At 41.8% G+C, this 27,270-nt stretch overlaps 1 protein-coding gene across 1 annotated transcript in view; it reads left to right on the top strand.

Moving 5' to 3' along the window:
* DIAPH3 (diaphanous related formin 3) overlaps positions 1 to 27,270 on the top strand; it is a 504,443-nt gene that overhangs the window by 287,791 nt on the left and 189,382 nt on the right. The window contains exons 21-22 of the mRNA XM_073325081.2: positions 7,212 to 7,451; positions 25,130 to 25,259. Coding sequence (XP_073181182.2) covers positions 7,212 to 7,451; positions 25,130 to 25,259 — 370 coding nt within the window. The remainder of the gene's footprint in view (positions 1 to 7,211; positions 7,452 to 25,129; positions 25,260 to 27,270) is intronic.

The following is a 27,270-nucleotide window of genomic DNA, read 5'->3' as shown; positions in this document are numbered from 1 at the left end:
TTTCCAGTGGAGTCCTGTAGATATCAGTTCTTGGCTCTATACTGTTTAACATCTTTATCAATCACCTGGAAGATAATGTAAAATCATCAGTAACAAAGTTTGCTGCTGATATAAAAATTGGGGGAGTGGTAAATAACGAAAAGGACAGATCACTGATTCACAGCTTTGGTTTGCTTTGTAAACAGGTTGCAGATAATTAATATGCATTTTTATATGGCTAAAAGCAAATATATTCAGCTCGGAACAAAGCAGAATGTAGTCCATGCTTACAGGATTGTGGGGATTCTATTCTAGGAAGCAGTGATGCTGAAAAAGATTTGGAGGTTGTGGCAAATAATCACCTGAACATGAGCTCCTTGTGTGGTGATGTGGCCAAAAAAGCTAATGTAATGTTCGGATATGTAAACAAGGTTAATCTTGAGTTGAAGTAAAGAGATTATTTTACCTCTTTCTCTGGCACTGCTGCTAGAATACTGTGTCCAGTTCTGGTGTCCACAATTCAAGAAGGATGTTGTCAAACTGGAGAAAGACAAGGTGGGAGAGATAATCTTATATTGGACCAACTTCTGTTGGTGAGCGAGACAAGCTTTCGAGCTACACAGAGCTCTTCTATTCTGGGACCAGCACTGCCTACAAATTGGAGACAGTTCAGAGAAAAGGAACGGGAATGATTAGAGCATTAGAAAACTTGCCATATAATGACAGACTCAAGGAGCTGAATCTGTTTATCTTAACAAAGATAAAGGGGTGACTTGATTACATTCTGTAAGTTTCTACATGGGGAACAAATATTTAAAAATGGGTTAGTCAGTCTAGCAGAGAAAGGTGTAACATATTCTAACAGCTGGAAACTGAAACTAGATAAATTCAGACTGGAAATGAGGCATAATTTTTTGACAGTGTGGGTAGTTAACCATTGGAACAATTTCCAAGTCTCACTGTGGATTTTCCATCACTGACAATTTGTAAATCAAGATTGAATGCAGTTTCTCTAAAAGATATGCTGTAGAAATTCTTTTGGGGGAAGTTCTATTGGCCTGTGCTGTACAGGATGTCAGACTAGATGATCACAATGGGCTTTTCTGGCCTTCGAATTAAATAAACATATGCAAAATATTTTTTAAAGTACTTTGAAGATGAAAAATTCTGGTTGTATGTTTAGTAGTATTTATATACAGTAGTGACTAAGTAAGATGCTATTTGTTTTGATCAAATAAAGGCACCATTTTAAAGGGATTTATTACTTGTATGTTGTTGTTAATAATTAAAAACAAAAAACCTTTCATGCCTGGATAAAATTTTGCTGTGAGCAGCTTCAATCTAACCACAGATGATTTTGTAAAATGAAAAAATCCACTGAGGCATTTTTGAAAAGGAGAGAGAAATGGATTTATGGTTCTAGAACATTTTTTGCATTTCTACAAAAATATTTGTGAACAAATGGATTTTGCAAATTTTTAGTCTATATGTTGCGTTCTCAAATTATGGGGCACGCCTCCCTTGGGAGACCAGAGAATGTGTCAAGGGAGGCAAGAGCTGTGTGCTTTCTTTTTTTTAAAGAGCTCTGGCTGTCCACCCCAGTGAATGGGGCTCGTGCAGAAGGGTCGTGTACATCGGGAGGCAAGGATAAACGGAACATCTGGAGTCCCAGCACCCGGGCTCAGGCTCTCCTTTCCCCTCCCCACTTCCCTCACCTGGAGGCAGCCTGGGCTTAGGCTCTTCTTCCTCTCTGCCCAGCCTCCCTCGCCCCACTCCCCGTCCCTCACTTGGAGGCGGAAGGGCTCCAACTTTCAGCCCCGGGGTGGCAGCAGCAGCGCAGAAGTAAGGGTGGCAATGGGGCACTAAGTCTGCTGTGAAAGGTGTTATTGACAAATCTCGCTTTTCACATTGCCACCTTTATTTCTATGCAGCTGCGGCACAGCACTGCCTTCAGAGCTTGGTGGCGGCATATGTAGTTGTGTGTGGGAAGGGGATGGTAACAGACACAAAGAAGGGAGAGCCGAGCAAATAAATTTGAGAACCACTGGTCTAGACAATTACCTTTATATATTTTCATAAATTAATTTATCTGAGAATCTGAGGTTCATTAAGTAATTTTGAATGTGTGGGTTCTCCTGCATCTGGAGTGTAACATCATTTAAAATGAATGGAGCTGACATATTGGTTGGTTAGTTCTGATGATTTGATAGTACTCCATTCTATTGTTTCCTGGGTCAAGATGAATAATATAAAAATATGTGGCTAATTTAAATGGAATTTTTGTATTAAGTCTTTGACCCAAAAGGAAGAGAGAGTTTATTTTGAAATCACTGGAAAATTTCTTATTTATCTAGGCTTACTCTAGATTTGCTAGAAAAGATCCATTTAAATTTGCAGAGTACTTCTAACACATCTGGTTTGAATCACAATTCAGTTGAAAAGTTTAATTGAAATGAACTGAAATTTTGTATCCTGTTCAGAGTGTTAACAGAAGAATAATTTATTCAAAATCTAAAAGAACACTAATATAACCATTAATTAGAGCTCAAACCAATAAAAAAAAAAATGGGGATTCTTATTTAAGGATCAGAATCTTATCAGTGGAGCATCTCCCCTAACTTTTTTTTTTCAGCTCCGTAACAGTGTGACTAGATATTAAGCCAATGCTCAATTGAGAGTTTCAGTAGTTGTATAAGTTTGAAACAAAAATCTTAAAATTATTTTGTGCGGTTGTTACGTTAGTTTGAAGCATCTTGTACTCCAGACCAGCATAGATAATGACATTAACTACCAGCAACAGGAGCAGTAAAATTTGGAGAGTGGATCTTGTGGAAAAATTTGAATATGGAAAGGCTAGTAGTTATTGTCATGAACACGAGCTGAAGGAGATTGTTTCAAGCATAGGAGTTGGTGTGGAAGAAAGTGTGAAAATTGTATTGGGAGGAGCAGACCAATGGGGCAATTAGTTATCATAAGTGGAATGGACTTTGGAGGAACATCATAAGTAGGGAGGGGTCAGAATTATGCAGAAGCATGGACAGAAAGCTTTTACTTGATGCAGTGAAGGAGACGAAGGCAGGGTTTATGTTTTCAGATCAGGCAAGGTGGATATCTTAGTGGCTAGATTGTGCCTGGTTAGAAGGGGGGCACTGTATATGTCAGGGAGCCCTGAGTGGATAAGGTTACAAATAATCAAAGCTTGAAATATTAAGGGGCTGGACTAGACTTTTACCTTGAATATACAGAGAGGAAATATTGGACTCCAGAAATATTAAACAGGAAAAAGCAACAGAATTTGGACATGACCCAGATGTATGGGTTCAGAGAAAAGAAGAGTTTAAAGATGGATCCCCTATGGGATGGAGAGTGGCCCATGGGGCTGCTTCCAGCCTCAGACCTAAACACAACTTATCGTGGGGGATGAGCTGCCTCCTGGGAGCCGTAACTATTCTGCCAAAGGAAATTGGAGGGTGAAGCACCTAGCCCAGAGCCTTTATAGTCTCTCCTGAAATATTTCTCTAACTTGACATTTGGATAATTTATTCCTGGACATCTGTAATGACCTTTGTCAGAGTTCAGACTGGACAAGGACCAAGCAAACAGACTTTCAGGCACCATGCGAGTCAGGAATCATTCTCTGTTGGACGTGCTTTGCCTAAGAGACATTGCTAGCTGACTGTCTGTAAGGCAGCTTTGTTGGGTGGTGGTTGTTGTGAATAGCAGGACCAGGAAATTGGAGCAGTAAGGAAGGGTCAGGGAAGACTAAGTGAGTTGGTGCTCTGCCCTGAAAGGAGATGTAAATGGATGGATGGGAACAAGGTAGTTTTGTTCATATCTAAGAACATTTTGGTTAACAAAGTGAGCGCATGAGAAGTAGAGCTGGTCAAATTTTTATTTTTTTGTTGTTGTTGTTGGAACATTTTGTTTTAATGAGAAATGTTTTTATCCAAAACTGCAATTTTCCCTGAAAATGTTCACTTTACTTTATTTTTTTATTTATAAAAAACTGGGACCTGAACGTATTTGGTAAAATTTTTGGATATTTGAATTTTCTGAAAACAAATTTTCAGATTTTGATTTTTCATTGTAAAAATATGTGTGATTTTTTTTAAACATGTATTTTAGAAATTACCATTCCATAAATTGGCTTTTTCAACCTCCTCTAAGGACAATTAAGTGACCATGGGACCTTGTTTTTGTAACTGTTCTCTAAACATCTTCCAATTTCCTTATTTATTTAGTTTTATAAAATAAGAGGTCCCTACTTAAAGACCTGTAGGCACATGACAAATATTGTATAACATAATAAAAACAGAAATACCAGCTCTTCAGCATATACTACTGCTAAATAATAACCAGGTGGTACAACAATAAATCAAATGCCTCACGACCCATATAAAAAATTCCTAATGTAAGCGGGGGAATAGTCCCACTACTGTGGGGAACTTTCCTGGCTTCTGCACTAGCCCGGTGAAGTGGGCTCGCAAAAGGATCCGGAGTCTTCACTCCCACTCCCTTTCCCCAGTGGCCTCCGTGCCCTTGAGGACTCCCCTTCCACTCTCCTGTCTGGCAGGAACCCCAACAAGGCTGGGCCCAGGATTCCTGGGGGGCTCGACCCCCAACCCTTCTGTGGTCACCTAGGACAGGGGCTAGGGTGTCCCCACTCTGGGGTACTCTATCTGCACTGGGCCCGTCTCTGACCCTCTGACCATTACATACAATTTAAAGCAAATGCAAGTTATTTAATCAACAATTAATTTTAAAAACAATAAGGAAAAATGGGAAAGGTTAAAGGAAACACATCAACCCGCTCTGTGGCAGGGAACATCACAAATAGTGTCTCTGGAACGTCAGGGCAGTTCACAGTCTATTCCTTGTAAGTCCCAGGCCTTCTTCTCAGGCCCTGGTTGTGCTGCAGGAATGCTGTGGTTTGGACACTTGCTCTGGTGGTGGCCACACGCTCTCAGGCTCTAAGTGGTAGGACCCTTCTTCCTACCTGGCCTGCAGAGCCTCTTGGTTGAGGCGTCTCCCTGTGCTGGGCCTGCTGCCCAGGGTCGCCCTCGCTCTCCCCAGCTGCTCACCATGCCCAGCTCTGGACTGCTCCGGCCCGAGCTCCACCACTCTGTCTCAGCGCTGCTGCTGCTGCTCTGCCTCTGGTTGCTACAGTTCTGCTCCCAGGACAGGTCTGCTCTGCAGGCTGCTTCTGTGACTCTGCTCCCAGCACTGACCTGCTTCGTGGGCTGCTTTTCTGGCCTGTCTGGCTCTGGTTTCTGCAGCTCTGCTCCCAGGGTAAGTCTGCTCTTTCTGGGCTGTGCCTCTGGCTTTGGGGCTGCAGCTCTGCTCCCAGGACAGGGTCTGCTCTCTCTGGGCTGCTTTTCTGGTCCCTCTGGATCTGGCACGGCTCTGCTCCCCAGCTTAGCTTGGGCCCCTGCTTTCTCCTTAGCCCAGCCCCACTCCGTCTGACCTAGGCAAATCCAGCTCACACGGAGGATGGGACCTCCCTGGCCTCCTGACCCCCTGATTAGCCTGCCTGCCCTGTCATTCAGGTTGACCTGGAGCATTGGTCTCTCCCCATTGTTCCTGGGGGCTGTCAGTCTCAGGGTCTTGATTCCCCATCGACCCTTCCCCCTTTTTCGTACTGGCAGCTAGCAACTAAAACACCCCCACTGAATGTTAGTAAGGGGGCAACAGTCCCCTTACACTAACATTATTTGATTCTTGAGCAGTCCTCCTAAAAAGTTGCACCTTGTAGTATGTTATGAAGGTTAGCAGATTTTGGCTATTTCAGAACAATAGAGGGCAGCACAATTACAATTCTCAGTTGTGTCATGTCTGCCATTATACTGTAAGTTCCTTTACAGTATAGAATGAATGTCTGTGTGTGTACAGTGTAAAGCACACTTTGTGTACTACAATAATTTAACTGTACAGAGTACAATAAAGCATGAAAGAGGTAAATGCACTGAGCTCATTTTAGTTGTCTAAGGTATTTCCATTTCTAGCATATTGTTGTACGAACTGTTTAATCTCCAGTCCAACTGCCCTTACCTTTCCACTTTATACAATAAATTTACCATCTTATCAGGTTCCGCTTGATGCATATTGAATACAAATGCCTATGGTGTTTTACTTGTTCTGCAGTAGTCCAGTAGTAAATAAGACATAGAGTTTAAGGCCAGAAGGGACCACCTAACCTCCTGTGTATCACATGCTACCAACACCAGCCAGTACCTGCACACTAAACCCAACAACTGAAATTAGACTGAATTATTACAGCCCACAGGAGACGAGACTGTTACATGCCACAGACAGAGAATAGGAGGGACCTGCAAAGGCAGGGAAATAATAAGTGAGCTATACCCAGATAATCCTGGAAAGTGACCCCCTACTTAACCACTGCAGAGGAAGACGAAACCCTCACAAAGCCACTGCCAATCTGACTTGGGGAAAAAATTCCTTTCTGACCCCACATATGGCAATCAAACCCTTAGCACGTGAGCAAGAACCAGCCAGCTAAGCACCTGAGACTGAAAATGCCCAGTGCCACCTCAGAGCCCTGGCCCTCCCTGTCCAATGTCCCATCGCCAGCCAAGGCCATTCCTTATATTTCAGGGATACATTTCTGTACACCTAGGGCCAAGGAGATTTCCAGGTGGAGGCATCATTTCAAATTTAATCCAGGATCTGTTTACATCAAGGCTACAATAGGGCTACAACATACCACAATACCTTGGGTTTGAGAGTTGCTGTAAATAGAAATGGGGAGTCAGAGTAGATTAATCAGGATATGAGACATAATGGAAATACCTCCTTGGTGGTATCTCACTGACCTCAATGGGATTTGACCAGGCTGGAAGATTGCAACGTAACTTTAAAACACCTTATCCTGTATAGCATGAAGAAAGCGAAAGGTTGTATATACTATACAGCTGTTAGTGTTTTGTAAGTAGAATTCTGTTTGTCTAATTATATTGCACCCATCACTGTGGTGTTTGTACATATACTGAATTATATAAGCAAATTCTATATTGTGTTCCATGTTTAAGATGTTTTTCAGATTACTTGGCTTTTTTCATTCATCCATTTTGCTATTAGTTATAGGAGATGCATTGCTTTTTCAAGCCTGTCACACCAATAAATCATCCCAGAGTATATGCATTTGTACAGTATGAATTTTAAAGGAAAGTATAGCATGAATTTTAAAGGAAATTTCCTATTTTCTTTTCAATCAGATGAGCAATGTGAAGAGACTACAGACACGGCTCGGTGCTATTCTCTTTAAGCTTCAGTTTGAGGAACAGGTGAACAACATCAAACCTGACATCATGGCTGTCAGTGCTGCCTGTGAAGAGATAAAGAAGAGCAAAAGCTTTAGCAAGTTGCTGGAACTAGTGTTGCTAATAGGAAACTACATGAATGCAGGTTCTCGGAATGCACAGACCTTTGGATTTAACCTCAGCTCTCTATGTAAAGTGAGTTTAAAATATTATGCATGCTGAGTTTTTATACTGCATTCACTTTTTCTTTTGTCACTATGGCACTACTTAAATCTCTTGTTTGAATCCTCCCTCCCCAATGATTAGATTTTTAAACTTGTTCTTTTATACCTTTCAGTTCATATAGTCCATTTCTAGGAGTACTTGGTAGTTTGAGTTAAAAATAACTAATCTATTTTACATCAAATATAAGATAGAATTACATCTGTTGAGGTTGATTTGCACTTAAACTTCTTAAAGTTTCTATTTCTGTCATAGAGTGAAACAAACTGAATAAAATTACATATTGTATGGTCCATATTACTGTCATTGTATTAACATTATAATCTTGTCTGAAGTGTGAACATTTTTGAAGTTTATTGTATTCTGAGGTATTTTACTTATTATAATTATGAAACATTTATTTTTGCATATGTTTTCCATATGAAATTTTTCCTTTATGGAAGTTGTTCTTTGGGTTATTTAGCCACTTTCATCACTTGTCCATTATTATTTATTTATACAATCCCACCATGCACACTCCAAAAAGAACAACCACCCTGCAAGGTAGTTTAAAGGGCAAGTATGTTCTCTACCCCCAAAGAATGTATAGTACAGATTAGTTTCTATCACAATTACTTACTTTCTAAACCTGATTACTCCCAGGGTAATTCGTTCTGTTCATAATCTTGTGTGATGTGATGTCACTGCAAAGTCTAAGAAAGAGACTGCAAAACACTTTATAGCCTTCATGGAGAAAGAAAACTATTTTTTTATGAGAAAAAAATTGTTATATCTTCCTTACCTTCTATCGTCATCGTCAATCATCATACAGAACCCTGGTGTGGTATTTAACACAACTCTTTGAGTTGTCACTTTGGATGGGCTATCACCAGCAGGAGAGTGAATTTGTGTGTGGGGGGGGTGGAGGGTGAGAAAACCTGGATTTATGCTGGAAATGGCCCACCTGATGATCACTTTAGATAAGCTATTACCAGCAGGACAGTGGGGTGGGAGGAGGTATTGTTTCATATTCTCTGTGTATATATAAAGTCTGCTGCAGTTTCCACGGTATGCATCCGATGAAGTGAGCTGTAGCTCACGAAAGCTCATGCTCAAATAAATTGGTTAGTCTCTAAGGTGCCACAAGTACTCCTTTTCTTTTTGCGAATACAGACTAACACGGCTGTTACTCTGAAACCTCTTAAAGACAGTCGTTCTTTGATAGTAGGCCCTGTTACTAAGAGGATACATTTGTACCTTTCGCTCGCTCGCTTATCTCTTTGCTTCCAGTGTTTCTTCCACTTTTCTTTAATCACTGTTATCTTCTCTTGCACACTTTTTAAATCATCCATTGCTAATCTCTCTTAAGGCCTTGTCTACATTGGAATATTATTTTTAATTGGTTTAAAATACATACTAATTGACAAGTTTTTAAATGTGGAGTATAGATAAGCATGTTAGCACAGTGTCATCTAGTCATAGTTAACCCCAGTGTGTCAGCGATGTTAAAGATGGTACCTCTACACTAAGACTTAAGTCATGTTTAACATTGTGTTGGTTAGCACAGTGTAATTTTCCATTGTAGACAAGACCTAAGGCATTAGCGTCCATTTCATTGAATTACTGCTCCTCCTCTGATTCTTTGTTCCTTTTTGCTTTACTGATCATAGAATCATAGAATATCAGGGTTGGAAGGGACCCCTGAAGGTCATCTAGTCCAACCCCCTGCTCGAAGCAGGACCAATTCCCAGTTAAATCATCCCAGCCAGGGCTTTGTCAAGCCTGACCTTAAAAACCTCTAAGGAAGGAGATTCTACCACCTCCCTAGGTAACGCATTCCAGTGTTTCACCACCTTCTTAGTGAAAAAGTTTTTCCTAATATCCAACCTAAACCTCCCCCACTGCAACTTGAGACCATTACTCCTCATTCTGTCATCTGCTACCATTGAGAACAGTCTAGAGCCATCCTCTTTGGAACCCCCTTTCAGGTAGTTGAAAGCAGCTATCAAATCCCCCCTCATTCTTCTCTTCTGCAGGCTAAACAATCCCAGCTCCCTCAGCCTCTCCTCATAAGTCATGTGTTCTAGACCCCTAATCATTTTTGTTGCCCTTCGCTGGACTCTCTCCAATTTATCCACATCCTTCTTGTAGTGTGGGGCCCAAAACTGGACACAGTACTCCAGATGAGGCCTCACCAATGTCGAATAGAGGGGAACGATCACGTCCCTCGATCTGCTCGCTATGCCCCTACTTAAACTTATGATGTTTAATAGTTCCTAATAGTTGTGTGTGTCTAATCCTGGCAGTGTTTTTCACATTTTATATGAATAGAACTTACCATTGATCAGCAAAGTTTACCATTCTGTCGCAGGGTGAATTAGTTGATGTTTGAGTGCTGATTTCCCAGGAATTATTTTGCAGCCTGAAATGAACCCTCATTTAAACTATCCCAGAATTACAGTGCAACTCCTTCCACATTATAGCTTAATTACCAATTTCCCTGCCATTTAGATCATCTAAGGACTTTCATTATAAACCACTGGTCTCATGTGAACTCTTTCATCTACCTGTTTGTTTTACTTAAGGGGAAACTGCTTAAATTATTCTAGAACCCAGAAGAAGGTGGAAAACCTGGAGGCGCCTGTCAAAAATAGCCATGCACTCCTCCTTGCCAACTGCCTCATGGTCAGGTCTGCCTTTTCTTACTATTCCAAGATCTTAAGTATTTGGGTGTTAAACACAATAGAAATCCATATGGTGGCAGATATTTTTTGTAAAATGCAGTCTGAGACTACCTTTCCCTGCCATCCTCACTGGTGACCAACACTAGAGGCAGGAAAACAGTATGGCTTAGGCGCTTTTAGGAATATGTTATGTCAGCCAAGCAGGAACTAACTGCCATATCCTTCAAAAGCCAGCATGTGTTTGGGGGCCTCTGGATGAAGAATTCTGTACATCAGAATCCCATGCATCTTAGTGTCTTTAAACTTTTCCTCCTAGTTGGGACAGTTTAATTGCTAATGTGCAGACAGTTCTTATTTTTCTTTAATCTGAATAAAAAAAACCAAACTGGAGAAGAAAAACAAAACAAAAAACACTTTGTATGGTCGTAAAAATATTTATAGTGGTTTTATATGAAGTTTTCTAAACCAGCCATGTCTCAGTTTTTTTTAATATTAAATCATGTGAGGCATTCATCTACATTAAATAAAATAAACTTTCCATACAAAAAAAATTGTTCTAATACTTAGTTTTGGTTTTTTGGAAAACTTTTCCTATGTCTGTGCTAACTTTGGTAAATTGTTTAAAACCTAAGTTGCTGCTGCTGTTTTAAACAGTCCATGTTTCCACAACCATAGCTCTATTCTCCATATTCTGCCTACTTGATGGGCCCTTTCTTTGTTATTCAAGGTCTGAGGTGCTCGGCACCGGTTTTGATATGCAGAAATCCCTGGGCTTTAAACATTGCCCTTTCTGCATGGACATTATACAGACAAAGAATCCTCATACTCCTTGCCTAATATCACTGGGTGAGGGACATAACAAAGAAAAATGTAAGATTTGACATTGTTTTAAGAGAAGAACCCACAATCCTGGGAGAGACACTTGAGAGAGTATTTCCCTGAGCAGTCTATTTGCCCATTTTTTGATCCTGACCCCTCAGAAGTTCTGAGATCAGACTTTACACCACTGGGAGGGCTCCTGCAGCTTTGTCTGACTCTCATCCCAAAGCTGAAAAGACTGGTAACTGCTGATGGAAGAGAACAGACCACTCCCTTTGCTAGGGTCTTCTTCTAGGTTGCCAAACAATGTGACTGCTTCAGATCCGAGGCTAACTTTGAGACCCAAGAAGCGTTTCTCAAGCTGTACAAAGGAGACTGGCTGTCGTTGTGGCTCAGATAAGTTATCTTATGATTCTGCCTGTATTGAGGCTCAGTACTCTCTAGAGTGGTCTGATGAGAGACTCCACCTGCCTGTGTCATTGAATCTGATACTGAACCTGTCGGTTCAGTTGAGACCGGTACCCACTAATCTGTTCACAGACTCATCTAATTTGGCATTTGCACCACTTCTGATTTCCTCAGAGGCACCAGTCCTGTCGGTACTGACAACATCAGATCTGTGTTGCAGCAAGGGATCTGCTGTGTCTCAGTACTGGACTCTCCCCTATTGTAGTCTGATATTCTGTTCTCAACTCCAGTACAATCATCCATACTGACTTCAGTACTGGCTGCAGATTTCACCTCGGTCCCACTGTCTGCTTAGCCTTTGACCCCAATTCCACCTTTGATATGGTCTCCACTGCTCTCACTTAGAAGACGTTCATTGCAATCTTTGGGGCTGATTCAGAGACCAGATAATTCCGTGGATCATCCCAGGTTACCAACCACTCCACCTGGGTGCTGCTCCTCCCATACTGACAGACTAACCAATTCATGCTTGGAATCGGAAGCTAGCAGAGACATGAATCCCTCGAGATCAAGGACACTTAGATTTTCACTCCTTCCTTCATTGGAGAGAGATTCCCTCTCTTGATCTAGACACTCATATAAAAATAGGTCTAGAGAGACCGCTCGCCATGGGGCTCTTCTCATTGACTTCCACGGCCACATGGATACCCACATTGACCCATTTGGGCATCCTGTGGCGTTCCACACTCAACTTGTTTTTTTTCTCCCAGCCATGCCAGAACTAGATCACCAGCTCCGCTGCCAGCTAAGGAAACACCTTTGACACTCTCTCAGACTGAGCAGGTGCCTATACTCATCCTTTTGGCTGAGACTGCTATTGAATTTGGCTCACTGAAGGATACCCTACAATAAGAGGAGACTTTACTTCCTCACAATGTATTTTCATCGCCAAATGTAACTCTTATGCCTGAGTCATTTTCCTCCATTCCTGATTACTTCAGGCCCATCAAGAGCATATGAGGAGGGTAGCATCCTAACTAAGAGTTCAGCCAGCGCTATTGCAAAAGATTCCTCACAAACTTGTAGACATGTTCTCCAAACTCCAGTGCCTGCCAGAGTTGCTCTGCCTATTAATGAAGCATTGTTAGAAACAGCCAACGTATTTTGGCACACCAAGCCTCCTGACGCCAACTGCTAAAACAACTGAGCAATGTTACCAAGTTCCCTCTCAAGGATACGAACAATTCTTTTCCCACCCACACCTGTCTCTCTGATCATTACTGCAGCTAATTAAAAATGATGGCAGGGTTGCTTCAAGACTTCACCAAAAGAAAAGGAGCCCAACAAGTTGGATTTGTATGGTAGGAAAATGTATTCACAGTATGATTAGATCATTTGGGATTCTACATCTAAATTTTCTGATAAACTCTTTGATGATGCTCAAGAGGAATTCAAAGCCTTGGTTCTCAGGAGGTCATCATGTAGTGAGGAAGTCCCTCCAAGCTGCTTTGGATGTCTTGGACTCAAAGAGATGGCAGCAGCAGCCATTTTGTGGAGGCCATTGTGGCTCCAGACTTCTGGAATTCCTGCAGAAGTGCATCAAATAATCAAGAATTTGCCAGTTGAGGGATTTAATCTCTTTCCAGATAAAAATGGTGAGGTCTTGCGTTCCCTTAAAGACTCTCAGGTTACTCTCACTCATGTTTTATATGCTGAACCCAAGGAGGAAATGTAGCAGGCTATAACAGCAGCAGAGACAATTGTACTATCCACCAAGGCAGCCTCATGCCTCTAAGAGACAGCACAAGCCACAAAGGAAGAGACCCACTGCGTCTTCTGCTTTGTACCTCAAATTTCAGCAGCACCCATCTCAGGCTAGGCAACCTATATGTCTGCTTCCCCAAGAGCAGCAGACCAGTTGTACTCGATCTTCCTTGCCTGTCTCTCTGACTTTCTCCCACTTTTGGGGACAGATTGTCCCATTTCTTTACTGCTAGAAGGCCATAAACAACAGACCAGTGAGTCCTAAGCACTGTGGGACTGTTTCAAGATACGGTTCCAATTTGTGCCCTAACCCCATGCACCTTTCCCCTGTCCCTTTTCAGGGACCTATCTCACAAAGTCTGCATGCATGCAAGAGGTGTAGACTCTTCTGTGTTTCAGAGTTACAGAGGATGTTCTCAAAATTGGGGACGACATTTTTACTCTCAATACTTGCTCCATATCCACTTCATATCCAAGAGAAAAGGGGTTCTGAGGCTGATTCTAGACTCATGGAAGCTAAAAGCCTTCATCAAGATAATAAAACATTGCATCGTTTCTTTGGCTTCTAGTCCTCCCTTAGATCCCAATGACTGGTATGCTGCTCTCGATTTACAGGATGCCTACTTTCACGTAGTGATCCATCCTACTCACAAAATATCTCAGTTTCATGGTGGTAGACCTCTGCTACCAATATACCTTTCCTGACATGACAGAAGTGGTGGCTCACCTCAGAAGAATCAGCATGCAGGTATTCCCCTGTTTACATGACTAGTTGATCCTCAGCCACTCCAGTCAGCAAGGGGAACAAACCATCCAGCAGATCTCCACTCACTATTTGCTCAACAAGACCTGATAATAAGACAAAGTGATTCTGTCCCATGTTCAAAGAATCAAGTTCATTGGTGTGATCCTCAATTTGAAGACAGCAACTGCTTACCTGCTCCAGTCTCTTTTCCCTATGCAATACTCTGCAATCCCAGCCAAGGGCAACATGAGATCTTGAGTGTGTGGTTCGGACACATGGCATTCTATATGTATGTGACTTTAGCGTGCTGGACTTCACCAGAGATATATGGTTGAAGTCTGAATATCATCCCATCAAAATCTCTCTGGACTTGCTGATTCGCATACTTCCCAGGGGTCTGTCCTCATTAGGGAGTATTATTCTCTCATCCTCTTCTGTCAAAAACTTCCACTACAGATGTATCTGCCTCAGGGGGCGATTTGTATATATAGCAGTTTTGCGGATTCAAGCATTGTGGACTGAACAGAAATCATCTCTGAAGATAAACATTCTAGAGCTTCAAGTCATATACTGGTCATATCAAGGCTTCATAACTCACATCAAGAGTCAGATGATCCAACAACCCGTCAGCATATTCTACCTGAATAAGCAAGAATGGGCTAGATCCAACCTAATGTATTAGGAAGCAATCAAGCTTTGGAATTTTTGCATCCAAAATGGAATCCTGCTTATGGCCTCTCCTCTCACAGGGTTGCAGAAATTGTCACAAACCATCGTAGCAGAAGGTTCCCGGAAGATCACAAATGGTTGTTGAACAAAAACATTCTTAGGTTCATATTCCAGTCATGAAGGAATACCAGCCTAACCCTTTTTGCTAGAAGTCAGAACTGAACAGAAAGTGCCATCAGTTTTGTTCCAGAGCAAGTCACAGTCCAGGTTTCCCTCACAGACACATTCCTGTTACCCTAAGGGTCAAATTCGATATATGCATTTCCACTCATTCCAAAAGTGATTCTGAAGTTGAAACAAGACTATGGAAAAATTATTCTAATAGCTCAAGCATGGAATCATTGGTTTTCTGACCTACAAAGACTATCAGTTCATCTGTGTCTGATTCTACCATCAGACTGGCACATGGTATCACAGCAATATGATCAAATCTTGCTCATAGCACGACTTTGGAGTGGTTAGAACACACCAAAAGAGATTATTCAAGAGCTATTAAAACATCTTACTTAATAGGAAAACCTCCTGTCCATTAGAAATACATACATGGCTAAGGGAAGGTGGCAATGATGTTTTTTCCCGTCAGGAGCATCACAATTCCTGTAGAAGCTTGGGTCCAAGGTATTTTGGAACACCAGTTGCACCTCAAGGAGATGGGATTCCTCCTTTGAGTAGTCAGTTCCAATGGGTGCTCCACTTCAGGTATGCATGTGCCCCGTTCACCTTTGGAGACTTCCATTAGCAGTGCCAGTTCAGCCTGTACACATCTTCATGTACCATATTGAGGCTATATAGGGCTGCATGGGTGAACTGGCCTAAGTATCTTCTCAACTGCCTTCAGCCTGAGACAGAGCATTGAGCCTGCCTGCCATGCTTATACCTTATTGTAGTTTAGGTAGTTAATTTAGCTTAGTTGTAAATAGTTTAATTTGGGGTCTATCGTTTTCCCTTTGTTCTTTCCCTGATTAAAGGGTTGTTCTTGACTTTATCTGTGGTATGCAGGGATCCCTAGGGTTTAAGCGCTGATTTTCCGCCAGGAATCTATCCTAGTTAGTGACTGACACTTTTGATGCCTTCGTTGTTTGTCAAACTCCCATATACCAACCATGTGTAAGAGCTGCCCCTCCTTCAAGAACAGATACGCTTAGTGCCCCATCTACCTCCAGGTCCTGCTTACCAAGAGTCTCCAAGGATACAATTGCTGGTTACCCCATCCACCTCTGCATCTTGATCACCAAAAACTTCATGGGATGTGGCATCTCCATCCATGTCCGCAGTACCAAGAGCCTGGCATGCTAAGTCTGTAGGTACCAGCAAAAGGAGCAGGAGTGTTAGATCTCCTTCTGTCACTGATGTAGAATAATGTTCCAGGGACCTCAGGTACTAAAGGGAGTACTACTGAGGCTCTGAGTAGTTCCTACACTGTGAAAACACCTCAGGCTTCCTCTAAGAGCCACACTACCCCTAAACTTGATTTGGTACTGAAGACTTTTGTTGCGTCAGGTGGTCGTATAGCTATAGCTTGGATGTAGATAATTGTTTTCCCTTATCTCAGTGATTGGCTAGTTAGAACCTCTGGAAAGATAGGCTTATCAGCAGTAAAGATGACAAGGTCTCTATTCCACAGTTTAGGTCTTCAACTCAATCTCAAAAAGTCCTCTTTTAGCCCTATACATAGGATAGAATTCATAAGAGCTTCTCTAGATGTCATGACAACCAGGGCTTACCAACCTATGGACAGGTTCATAACCCTACCCCCCCACCCCCCCCAAAAAATCTCATTTCAAATATTCGGATAAGTCCACAAACCTCAGCAAGAAATTGTCTCCAGCTATTAGGTCAGGTGGCAGCTTTTACCATCATAACCCAATACACCAAGTTGCATCTTTGATGCTTCCAGAGATGGCTCAGGGCTTTTTATGTACTGAACAAGCACAATCTGGAAAAGCAGATGTTTGTTCCTCGTCAGATTCTGGATTCACTCAATTGACAGGAAGACCCCTCCACATGTGCATGGGGGAGTCCCGTTCTTCTGTTACTCCTATCATTGTTATAACATCAGATGCATCCCTTTTGGGAGTGGGGAGCATCTAGGGTCTCATACCATCAGGGCAAATGGTCTCTCCAAGAGCGTTGTCTTCACATCAACCTTTTAGAATTGTGAGCGTTCGGCAATGCTTGCATTCATTTCTTTCCACTGATGAGAGCCAAGGTCATGACAAACAATGGCATGATTCCATTTGGCCCCTGAACACGTCCAGTTTTGCAGAAGACCTGTTCTTCAAAATGGTGTCCTCCATGTGGCATGACTTCGCATGCACTGTATATGCGAGGTCTTGCTGCATGGAGTATGCCTTTCTCAGTCCTCCCCCCAAATATGGGGGCTTTAATGGTAGGTTCGCACTTTACAATGTTTTTCAAGGAAAAGGTCTCATTATGACCAAATCCTAAGTTTCTACCTAAGTGTTTTTTTAATTTCATATTAACCAGATCATTCATCTTCCAGGTTTTTTTTCACCCCCTGAGACCACCTCAGACTACACAGGAAGCTGCCTTCTGTATCTTTTGTGTCAAAAGAGCATTTGCCTTCTATCTAAATGGAACCAAACCATTCTGAAAGTCTCCCAGACTATTGTTTCAATTGTGACCAATCCAAAGGAAACTTTCTACATGGATCTTGGGGTGTATTATTTCATGTTATGATTCTGCCCGCATTCAACCCCCTTTGAGAGTGTTAGTCCTTCACTACAAGGTCACAATCTATTTCTATGTCATTACTCAAGGATGTTCAAATTACTGAAATTTGAAAAGCAATAACCTTTTGTGACGGTGTGTACTAGGTCCCTTGAGGCCCCCTGTTGGAGACCTTGGAGTCCTACCACACCCCACCACAGAACAGGGGCAGTGAAGATGAGTCATAGAATCATAGAATATCAGGGTTGGAAGGGACCCCAGAAGGTCATCTAGTCCAACCCCCTGCTCGAAGCAGGACCAATTCCCAGTTAAATCATCCCAGCCAGGGCTTTGTCAAGCCTGACCTTAAAAACCTCTAAGGAAGGAGATTCTACCACCTCCCTAGGTAACGCATTCCAGTGTTTCACGACCCTCTTAGTGAAAAAGTTTTTCTTAATATCCAATCTAAACCTCCCCCACTGCAACTTGAGACCATTACTCCTCGTTCTGTCATCTGCTACCATTGAGAACAGTCTAGAGCCATCCTCTTTGGAACCCCCTTTCAGGTAGTTGAAAGCAGCTATCAAATCCCCCCTCATTCTTCTCTTCTGCAGGCTAAACAATCCCAGCTCCCTCAGCCTCTCCTCATAAGTCATGTGTTCTAGACCCCTAATCATTTTTGTTGCCCTTCGCTGGACTCTCTCCAATTTATCCACATCCTTCTTGTAGTGTGGGGCCCAAAACTGGACACAGTACTCCAGATGAGGCCTCACCAATGTCAAATAGAGGGGAACGATCACGTCCCTCGATCTGCTCGTTATGCCCCTACTTATACATCCCAAAATGCCATTGGTCTTCTTGGCAACAAGGGCACACTGCTGACTCATATCCAGCTTCTTGTCCACTGTCACCCCTAGGTCCTTTTCCGCAGAACTGCTGCCTAGCCATTCGGTCCCTAATCTGTAGCGGTACATTGGATTCTTCCATCCTAAGTGCAGGACCCCGCACTTATCCTTATTGAACCTCATCAGATTTCTTTTGGCCCAATCCTCCAATTTGTCTAGGTCCTTCTGTATCCTATCCCTCCCCTCCAGCGTATCTACCACTCCTCCCAGTTTAGTATCATCCGCAAATTTGCTGAGAGTGCAATCCACACCATCCTCCAGATCATTTATGAAGATATTGAACAAAACTGGCCCCAGGACCGACCCTTGGGGCACTCCACTTGATACCGGCTGCCAACTAGACATGGAGCCATTGATCACTACCCGTTGAGCCTGACAATCTAGCCAGCTTTCTACCCACCTTATAGTGCATTCATCCAGCCCATACTTCCTTAACTTGCTGACAAGAATACTGTGGGAGACGGTGTCAAAAGCTTTGCTAAAGTCAAGAAACAATACATCCACTGCTTTCCCTTCATCCACAGAACCAGTAATCTCATCATAAAAGGCAATTAGATTAGTCAGGCATGACCTTCCCTTGGTGAATCCATGCTGGCTGTTCCTGATCACTTTCCTCTCATGCAAGTGCATCAGGATTGATTCTTTGAGGACCTGCTCCATGATTTTTCCAGGGACTGAGGTGAGGCTGACTGGCCTGTAGTTCCCAGGATCCTCCTTCTTCCCTTTTTTAAAGATTGGCACTACATTAGCCTTTTTCCAGTCATCCGGGACTTATAGAATCATAGAATCATAGAATCATAGAATATCAGGGTTGGAAGGGACCCCAGAAGGTCATCTAGTCCAACCCCCTGCTCAAAGCAGGACCAATTCCCAGTTAAATCATCCCAGCCAGGGCTTTGTCAAGCCTGACCTTAAAAACCTCTAAGGAAGGAGATTCTACCACCTCCCTAGGTAACGCATTCCAGTGTTTCACCACCCTCTTAGTGAAAAAGTTTTTCCTAATATCCAATCTAAACCTCCCCCACTGCAACTTGAGACCATTACTCCTCGTTCTGTCATCTGCTACCATTGAGAACAGTCTAGAGCCATCCTCTTTGGAACCCCCTTTCAGGTAGTTGAAAGCAGCTATCAAATCCCCCCTCATTCTTCTCTTCTGCAGGCTAAACAATCCCAGCTCCCTCAGCCTCTCCTCATAACTCATGTGTTCCAGTCCCCTAATCATTTTTGTTGCCCTTCGCTGGACTCTCTCCAATTTATCCACATCCTTCTTGAAGTGTGGGGCCCAAAACTGGACACAATACTCCAGATGAGGCCTCACCAATGTCGAATAGAGGGGAACGATCACGTCCCTCGATCTGCTCGCTATGCACCTACTTATACATCCCAAAATGCCATTGGCCTTCTTGGCAACAAGGGCACACTGCTGACTCATATCCAGCTTCTCGTCCACTGTCACCCCTAGGTCCTTTTCTGCAGAACTGCTGCCTAGCCATTCGGTCCCTAGTCTGTAGCTGTGCATTGGGTTCTTCCGTCCTAAGTGCAGGACCCTGCACTTATCCTTATTGAACCTCATCAGATTCCTTTTGGCCCAATCTTCCAATTGGTCTAGGTCCTTCTGTATCCTATCCCTCCCCTCCAGCGTATCTACCACTCCTCCCAGTTTAGTATCATCCGCAAATTTGCTGAGAGTGCAATCCACACCATCCTCCAGATCATTTATGAAGATATTGAGTAAAACCGGCCCCAGGACCGACCCTTGGGGCACTCCACTTGATACCGGCTGCCAACTAGACATGGAGCCATTGATCACTACCCGTTGAGCCCGACAATGTAGCCAGCTTTCTACCCACCTTATAGTGCATTCATCCAGCCCATACTTCCTTAACTTGCTGACAAGAATACTATGGGAGACCGTGTCAAAAGCTTTGCTAAAGTCAAGAAACAATACATCCACTGCTTTCCCTTCATCCACAGAACCAGTAATCTCATCATAAAAGGCGATTAGATTAGTCAGGCATGACCTTCCCTTGGTGAATCCATGCTGGCTGTTCCTGATCACTTTCCTCTCATGCAAGTGCTTCAGGATTGATTCTTTGAGGACCTGCTCCATGATTTTTCCAGGGACTGAGGTGAGGCTGACTGGCCTGTAGTTCCCAGGATCTTCCTTCTTCCCTTTTTTAAAGATTGGCACTACATTAGCCTTTTTCCAGTCATCCGGGACTTCCCCGGTTCGCCACGAGTTTTCAAAGATAATGGCCAGTGGCTCTGCAATCACAGCCGCCAATTCCTTCAGCACTCTCGGATGCAACTCGTCCGGCCCCATGGACTTGTGCACGTCCAGCTTTTCTAAATAGTCCCTAACCGCCTCTATCTCCACAGAGGGCTGGCCATCTCTTCCGCATTTTGTGATGCCCAGCGCAGCAGTCTGGGAGCTGACCTTGTTAGTGAAAACAGAGGCAAAAAAAGCATTGAGTACATTAGCTTTTTCCACATCCTCTGTCACTAGGTTGCCTCCCTCATTCAGTAAGGGGCCCACACTTTCCTTGGCTTTCTTCTTGTTGCCAACATACATGAAGAAACCCTTTTTGTTACTCTTGACATCTCTTGCTAGCTGCAGCTCCAGGTGCGATTTGGCCCTCCTGATATCATTCCTACATGCCCGAGCAATATTTTTATACTCTTCCCTGGTCATATGTCCAACCTTCCACTTCTTGTAAGCTTCTTTTTTATGTTAAGATCCGCTAGGATTTCACTATTAAGCCAAGCTGGTCGCCTGCCATATTTACTATTCTTTCGACTCATCGGGATGGTTTGTCCCTGTAACCTCAACAGGGATTCCTTGAAATATAGCCAGCTCTCCTGGACTCCTTTCCCCTTCAAGTTAGTCCCCCAGGGGATCCTGGCCATCCATTCCCTGAGGGAGTCGAAGTCTGCTTTCCTGAAGTCCAGGGTCCTCCAGGTCTACCTAAAAATTCTGCGGGGAAACAGCCAATCAGAATCCAGCAGATTCACTTAAAAAAGGAGCTGCAGGACCTGAGTAATTCAGTTGCTGGCTGGGACCAGAAGGGTAAAGAAGGAGGAAGAGGCTGTGAAACTCCACAAGTAAAGATACTGGGGAGAAACCTTTCTCAAGCAGGGACAGGTCTTCTTACAAGCTCTCCAGGCGAAAAGGCCTGAGAGAAGACCCTGAGAAATCAGGACAGAGACTGAGAAACTCTCTAGGCAAGAAGGCCTGGGAGAGAACCTGTTCAAACAGGGAACAGAGAGAGAACTGAAGAGGAGGAAAGGTGTATATGGGAAGTGGCCCAGTGAATAGGAGCAGCAACTATTTCAGGAAGCAGCACATGGCTGCTATTTATATGGTCCCTGGGTTGGGACCCGGAGTAGTTGGTGGGGCCAGGTCCCCCCGCTGGCCACTGGTGGAGTGGCCAAAGCCCCAAGAAGGGGATAAGTCTTGTTTAGAGGCCCAAATGAAGGGCGGGACTTAATGGGACATCACAGAACTGCTAAAGGACTTAGTCTCCAGGGAGAAAGCCTTGGGGGCACTACTCTATACCAGGGCAGACATGGACTTAAAGCTAGCTCAGAAGGGCCTGAGAACTGAGCTCAGAGACAGGGCTGCAGACATTACCAAGGGCACAGTTGAACCTTTTCCCCCAGAAGGAGTTTCTTCATTCATGCTTTTGACTATGTGACTTAGCTGGAGGGCTGAGCCACTGAAGACATGACTGACGAGGGCAACAGCCAATGGGTCACCGGGGGGAGAGAGCGTGCAGGTTCACGCCCAGTCAACAGGAGGCGGTCACAAGAGGCATGTGTCCCATGTCACACTTGGTCTTCAATATATGCTTTTTCCAAGCAGTGTGCTTTGGTGCATGCCTCTAGATCAGATGCTGCAGCTGGCAATGCAGTTCTGTCTTCAATATTAGACTCTGTTCTGAAGCACCCTCCTTCCTGTGGGGATACTCCTCGGGAGTCACCTAAAGTGAAGCACCCAAAAGGATGCTACTCAGAAAGAAGGAGAAGTTACTCACCTTGTTCAATAACTGGAGTTCTTCTCCCTATGGGTGCTTCACTACCCACCCTCTTTGCTATCAGCTTTGGAGTATCCTCTGCGGGACTTGGCAGTAGAGAAGGAACTCAGGGTGCTTCACTCGCACAGCTCTATGTATCCTCAGTACAGGGCTCGAGAATATGTGGGACCCAGGCACAGGCCAAACTGACTCTGCTACCCAATATCTCAGAACAAAGGAGCATAGGAGGGGGATGCACACCTGAAGTGAAGTACCCATTGGGGCACATACCTCACACACTCATACATGGAATAGTTGTGTAATATATCACAATACAGGTAAGTAACTGGGTTTCTCTCTCTTCACCCTGCTGTCTTACTCACACCATTATGCATTGTTGAAACAATGATATTTTGTGCTGTAACCAAATTAAGAAACATTTTTGATTTGAGCCTCGGTACCATTTTGATGATTTAAAATGTGCAAATTTGAAGATGTATAGTTCTTAATAAAGAGTGGTTTCTAGGCTAATTAAAAATAACTGAGTTTAAAGTATTTTAAAAACTGGTTCTGTGCCTGTACTATATACATTCTCTCTAACGTTCAACATGCAAAGATGCAAAACTGTTTGGAAGTAAGCTGGTATTTTAGTTTAGATCTACACATGCCTGGACATGTTTGTCTGTGTGAGTTTTGTCTGCAGACATATTTTCATTAAGAAATGGTTTTCAAAAGAAATTAAAGGGACACTTTCAACATATGTTGTCATTTTTAAAAAGTTACTTTCCTATTTTTTTAAACATTGTTCTTCCCTTTGGGGTGTGAAAGAACACCACAAGCAGGAAAAACTACTGACTATATATGATATAATCAAATGCACAAAATAAACCGTAGTTGATGTGGATTTTTTGTATTCTAATGTTTCAATTACAATAATTTTTGCTGCTATTTTTAACACCCATAGGAAAAAGTGTGATTTTTAGTATAGTGTTTGCATTTTTCATTTCACTTTTCATTGCTTAAAGACTTTGGAGATAAAGCTTTATACTTTGAAAACTTTGTGTACTTCAGTTCTTAATAACAAGTATATCCTATGAGATGTGGAATGTCCTCCACTGCTATTGTCTCTATTGAGAATTGATTAGGTTCTTAATACAATTTTTGTTGCAACTTTATGAGGTGCGGTGGAGTTCGTTTTATTTTTTTCTATTATAGTCAGTTATTTGCTTGGTTTTTCATGTTTGAGTTGGTCTTTCACAGATGGACAAATTGTAAAACCAAAAAACTATCAAAGTTCCTCAGAGTCAAGTATAGTACCTGAAACAACTACAAATTTTTTTACATATTAGATTTCAGGTTCCTTCCCTTTAACACAGAAGCAATGTGTGCTGAAGGATGACAGGGTTCTAAAACAAGATTGCTGGCCTAGTTGATAGTGGGGAAGCAGTAGATGTGATGTATCTTGATTTTAGTAAGGCTTTTAACACAATCCCACATGACATTCTCATAAGCAAACTAGGGAAATGTAGTCTACATGAAATTACTGTAAGGTGGGTGGGAAAAAATAGCCATGGTTCTGGAGTCTGGGACCTTCCCCCATTGTGGGGTCCGAGACCCTGGGCTCCAGCCCAAGCCCAGATGTCTACACTGCAGTTTTATAGCACTGCAGCACAAGCCCTGTGAGCCCACATCAGCTGGCATGAGCCAGCTGCGTGTGTTTAGTTGCAGTGTAGTCATACACTGACTGAAGTCATACATAGACTTCAATAGGGCCAGAATTTCATCCATATCATGTTATGTTACTTATGGGCTAATGGAGTTTATTTCTTTCATCTGAAGTGTTAATATCCCTCCTTTAAGAAAACCAAACAATTTAGATTTAGGAGAGAGTTAACCTATGCCTTAGCTGGAATTTCCTGAAGACTGTTTGTTCTGTAAATACATAGTTTAACTACCCATCTTTTTGTGAATTGGATTATTATTTCTTGTCAGACAGAGTTGAAAACTAATGTGATTTATATACAGTGGGCACACTTAAAGTTCATTTTGGTTTTATAGATAATACCAATTCTAATGACATCCTTCATTGTCAGAATATGTTTGAAAATGGTAATATCTCTAAAACTGGAATTAATTTTTTTAATGCATCCAGTGTATATCGTAGAGCACATGATTTAAGGACACTGACTCATTTGCACTTCAGTTGGATCAATATATGCTAAATATATTGATTGTGTGTGTGTGTGTGTGTGGGTGTGTGTGTGTGTGTGGAGGGGGACCCTCATAGGCTACCAAAATTTTGACTCAGTTGGTCTCTTTTGAGCCTTAAGACAGATCCTATTCCCAAATTAAAATGATGCTTAAGAAGAAACTTTTTCCACCAGTAAGGAGCGCAAAAGAGCTTATACATGGATTCACATCTTTAGGTGTTAATATGCTTATGTCAATAGCCAATGTGGAGCAGTATTTTTATAGATAATTGTTCAAGATTGGAAATGAATAAGTTTGTTATTGGAATCTTTCTTTTCATTTAAAAAAAAATTACAAACATCTTGGTAACCGCATACCATTCTTGTGCTTTAATATATTTCATCCCTTGCATTTCTGAAGACATTTAAATACAGCTTAAGTGTTTTGAGCTTCATATTTCATAATTTAGCATACTCCTTTACTTTTCATTGGAAAAAAACAAATATTTGGTAGATAAGTGTTAAACTAGTCAGTATTTAGAATCTACTTTAAATTTTAACCAACCAAAATAAATCAACAAAAACAGCCAATCAATCATGTTACGGTTCGCTTACATAAAGCTGCATCAGTTTAACAGCTTGGCTCTTATCTTCATAACATTCAGAGTTGTTAAAGTACTTTGAATGTAAGAATAATTCAAACCATTCTCATTCCCAACATATATATTTTTTTTTTACTTCTCTAGTTAAAGGACACAAAGTCAGCAGATCAGAAAACAACTTTGCTCCATTTTCTCGTTGAAATATGTGAGGAGAAGTATCCTGATGTCCTGAATTTTGTTGAAGATTTGCAACATTTAGACAAAGCTAGTAAAGGTTTGTATTATTAAATGAAAATTTTAATTTTGATGGCACTTTAATGTCTGTAACTAACAATTTACATTTATTTTAATTGAAAGCTAACATTAAATAGCACACTTAATAATCTGATGTACATACTATGTAGGTCAATCAATTGAACTTTCAGATATATGCCTGCTACCTCCAATAATAAAATAGAAGAGCTCTAAAATAGTCCCCAAAACAGTTTCCGGCATATACCCTATGTCCATGGTATCAAAATAGATATATATATTTTTATTTTGTATGAACAAACCTCAAACTACTTTAATCTTCTGATCTTTTTATCATAAAAATCAACTGCAATTAAACAGTACTTTCCCAAATTTAACACAGTAGTTCTGAAAAGCTTGTCATGTAATCATTCTAATAAAAACAAAAAACATTAATCACAGAAATTTCCTGTTTTCTTTCCTTTCTGTAAATTCTTCATGCAACAGTAGTACTGGAAGCCAGGGAAGATAAATTCCACTTTACCGCCTCATTATATAGCATAGCCTCTTGTACATCTCAATCTAAGCAGCAGAAGACTTTTACATATAATATCACAATTAAGAGTTCCTTCTATATATATGAAGACATAGCATGACTAATTTAAACTCAACTGGGCATAGAGTTAGAAATTGAGAGGCTTCTCAGCATTGTCATACTCCTGCAGAAAGCACTATGAGTAAAATAGTGATTGGCTATGCAAATTGTTGAAGTTAATAGTTTTTCTAGCTTACAGAAATGTAGTGGGGAGTATATTGCCTTGCACAGTGACACCTCTCATGGCTCAAGTAGCCTTTCCTGCCAAAATCCCTAGATTCACACTGTTGGCCCCCTTCTGCCCCCCGCCATTGGTGACATAGTGGTCGCTCACATTCACCCAAGCTACATTCATATATATATATCTATATAGAGAGAGAGAGAGAGAGAGAGATACATATATGTATGTGTGTGTGTATATATATATATATATATATAAAATCTGTTCTCACTCATTTTTAATTTTCAGATTCAATTGGCATACATTACTTCTTATAAATATGGATGTATTTGTATATGTTTTGTCTTACAAATGCTTTATACATTTATTAACAATGCTACTTTTAGCATTTAGTCCATAGTAGCTGGAGGAATTATTAATTTATCCATGCTTTACTTTTGTGCATAAATAGTGGTGTTGCATGTTCTCAGGGAAGCATCCATGCGCTCATCATAGGAAGACTGTGGAGTATATTGTGGTGATATTTGTGGGTATTGACCATCATAGTTACTTTTATTATATTTTATCAGACTTCATTTATTGCCACATAAACAATTAATCTTGTAGGGTAAAGACCATATTTGTCAAGCTTATAGGCTGCATTTTTCTCTATATTATGAGAGGAGTTTAAATAACCACAGCCACACTATTGTATTAAAATATTACTGAAAGAAAAGGGCAGAAGGATCAGACCGAGTGTAATGGATTTCTATATGCCCGTATGTATCTATAACAATCTGTCAACTCCATTCTGTTTTGTGAATGCCATTTTGATTGCAGCCTGTGCAGTACCCTTCACTTTCCCAGCATATGGGCTGGGACAAGAAATCCTTACACCTACCGAAAAGACTAACAATGGGAAAGCCATCAAGTGTCCTCAACCTTGATGGTCTGCCATTCAAATGGGTCCAATCTAGAACAATAGGCTGGCTGCAGTCCAGAGGAACTAGTTTTCCCAGTTTGGAATCCAGGGTGGATTGGAGGGTGTTCATACATTCATTTTTGGGAACTAATGGGTTGTTCTCAGTAATTACTTTTTATCTCCATAGGATCTCTCATGTTAAATTCTAATGTTGCTATTCTGCTATCTCTTAGTGTTCAGAGTACATGTACAGCTTCTGGGAGAGAAAGTGTCCAAACTTTTCAAATAAGAGTGTCTATAGTTAAGGTTCTAAAATTTTATTTGGGTCCCCAAATATAAATGACCTGATTTTTCAGAAGTGCTAAGCACCTGCACAT

This window comes from Lepidochelys kempii, chromosome 1 (assembly GCF_965140285.1).
Source record: "Lepidochelys kempii isolate rLepKem1 chromosome 1, rLepKem1.hap1, whole genome shotgun sequence".
Taxonomy (NCBI): domain Eukaryota; kingdom Metazoa; phylum Chordata; order Testudines; family Cheloniidae; genus Lepidochelys; species Lepidochelys kempii.
This window is presented reverse-complemented; position numbering and strand designations above follow the sequence as displayed.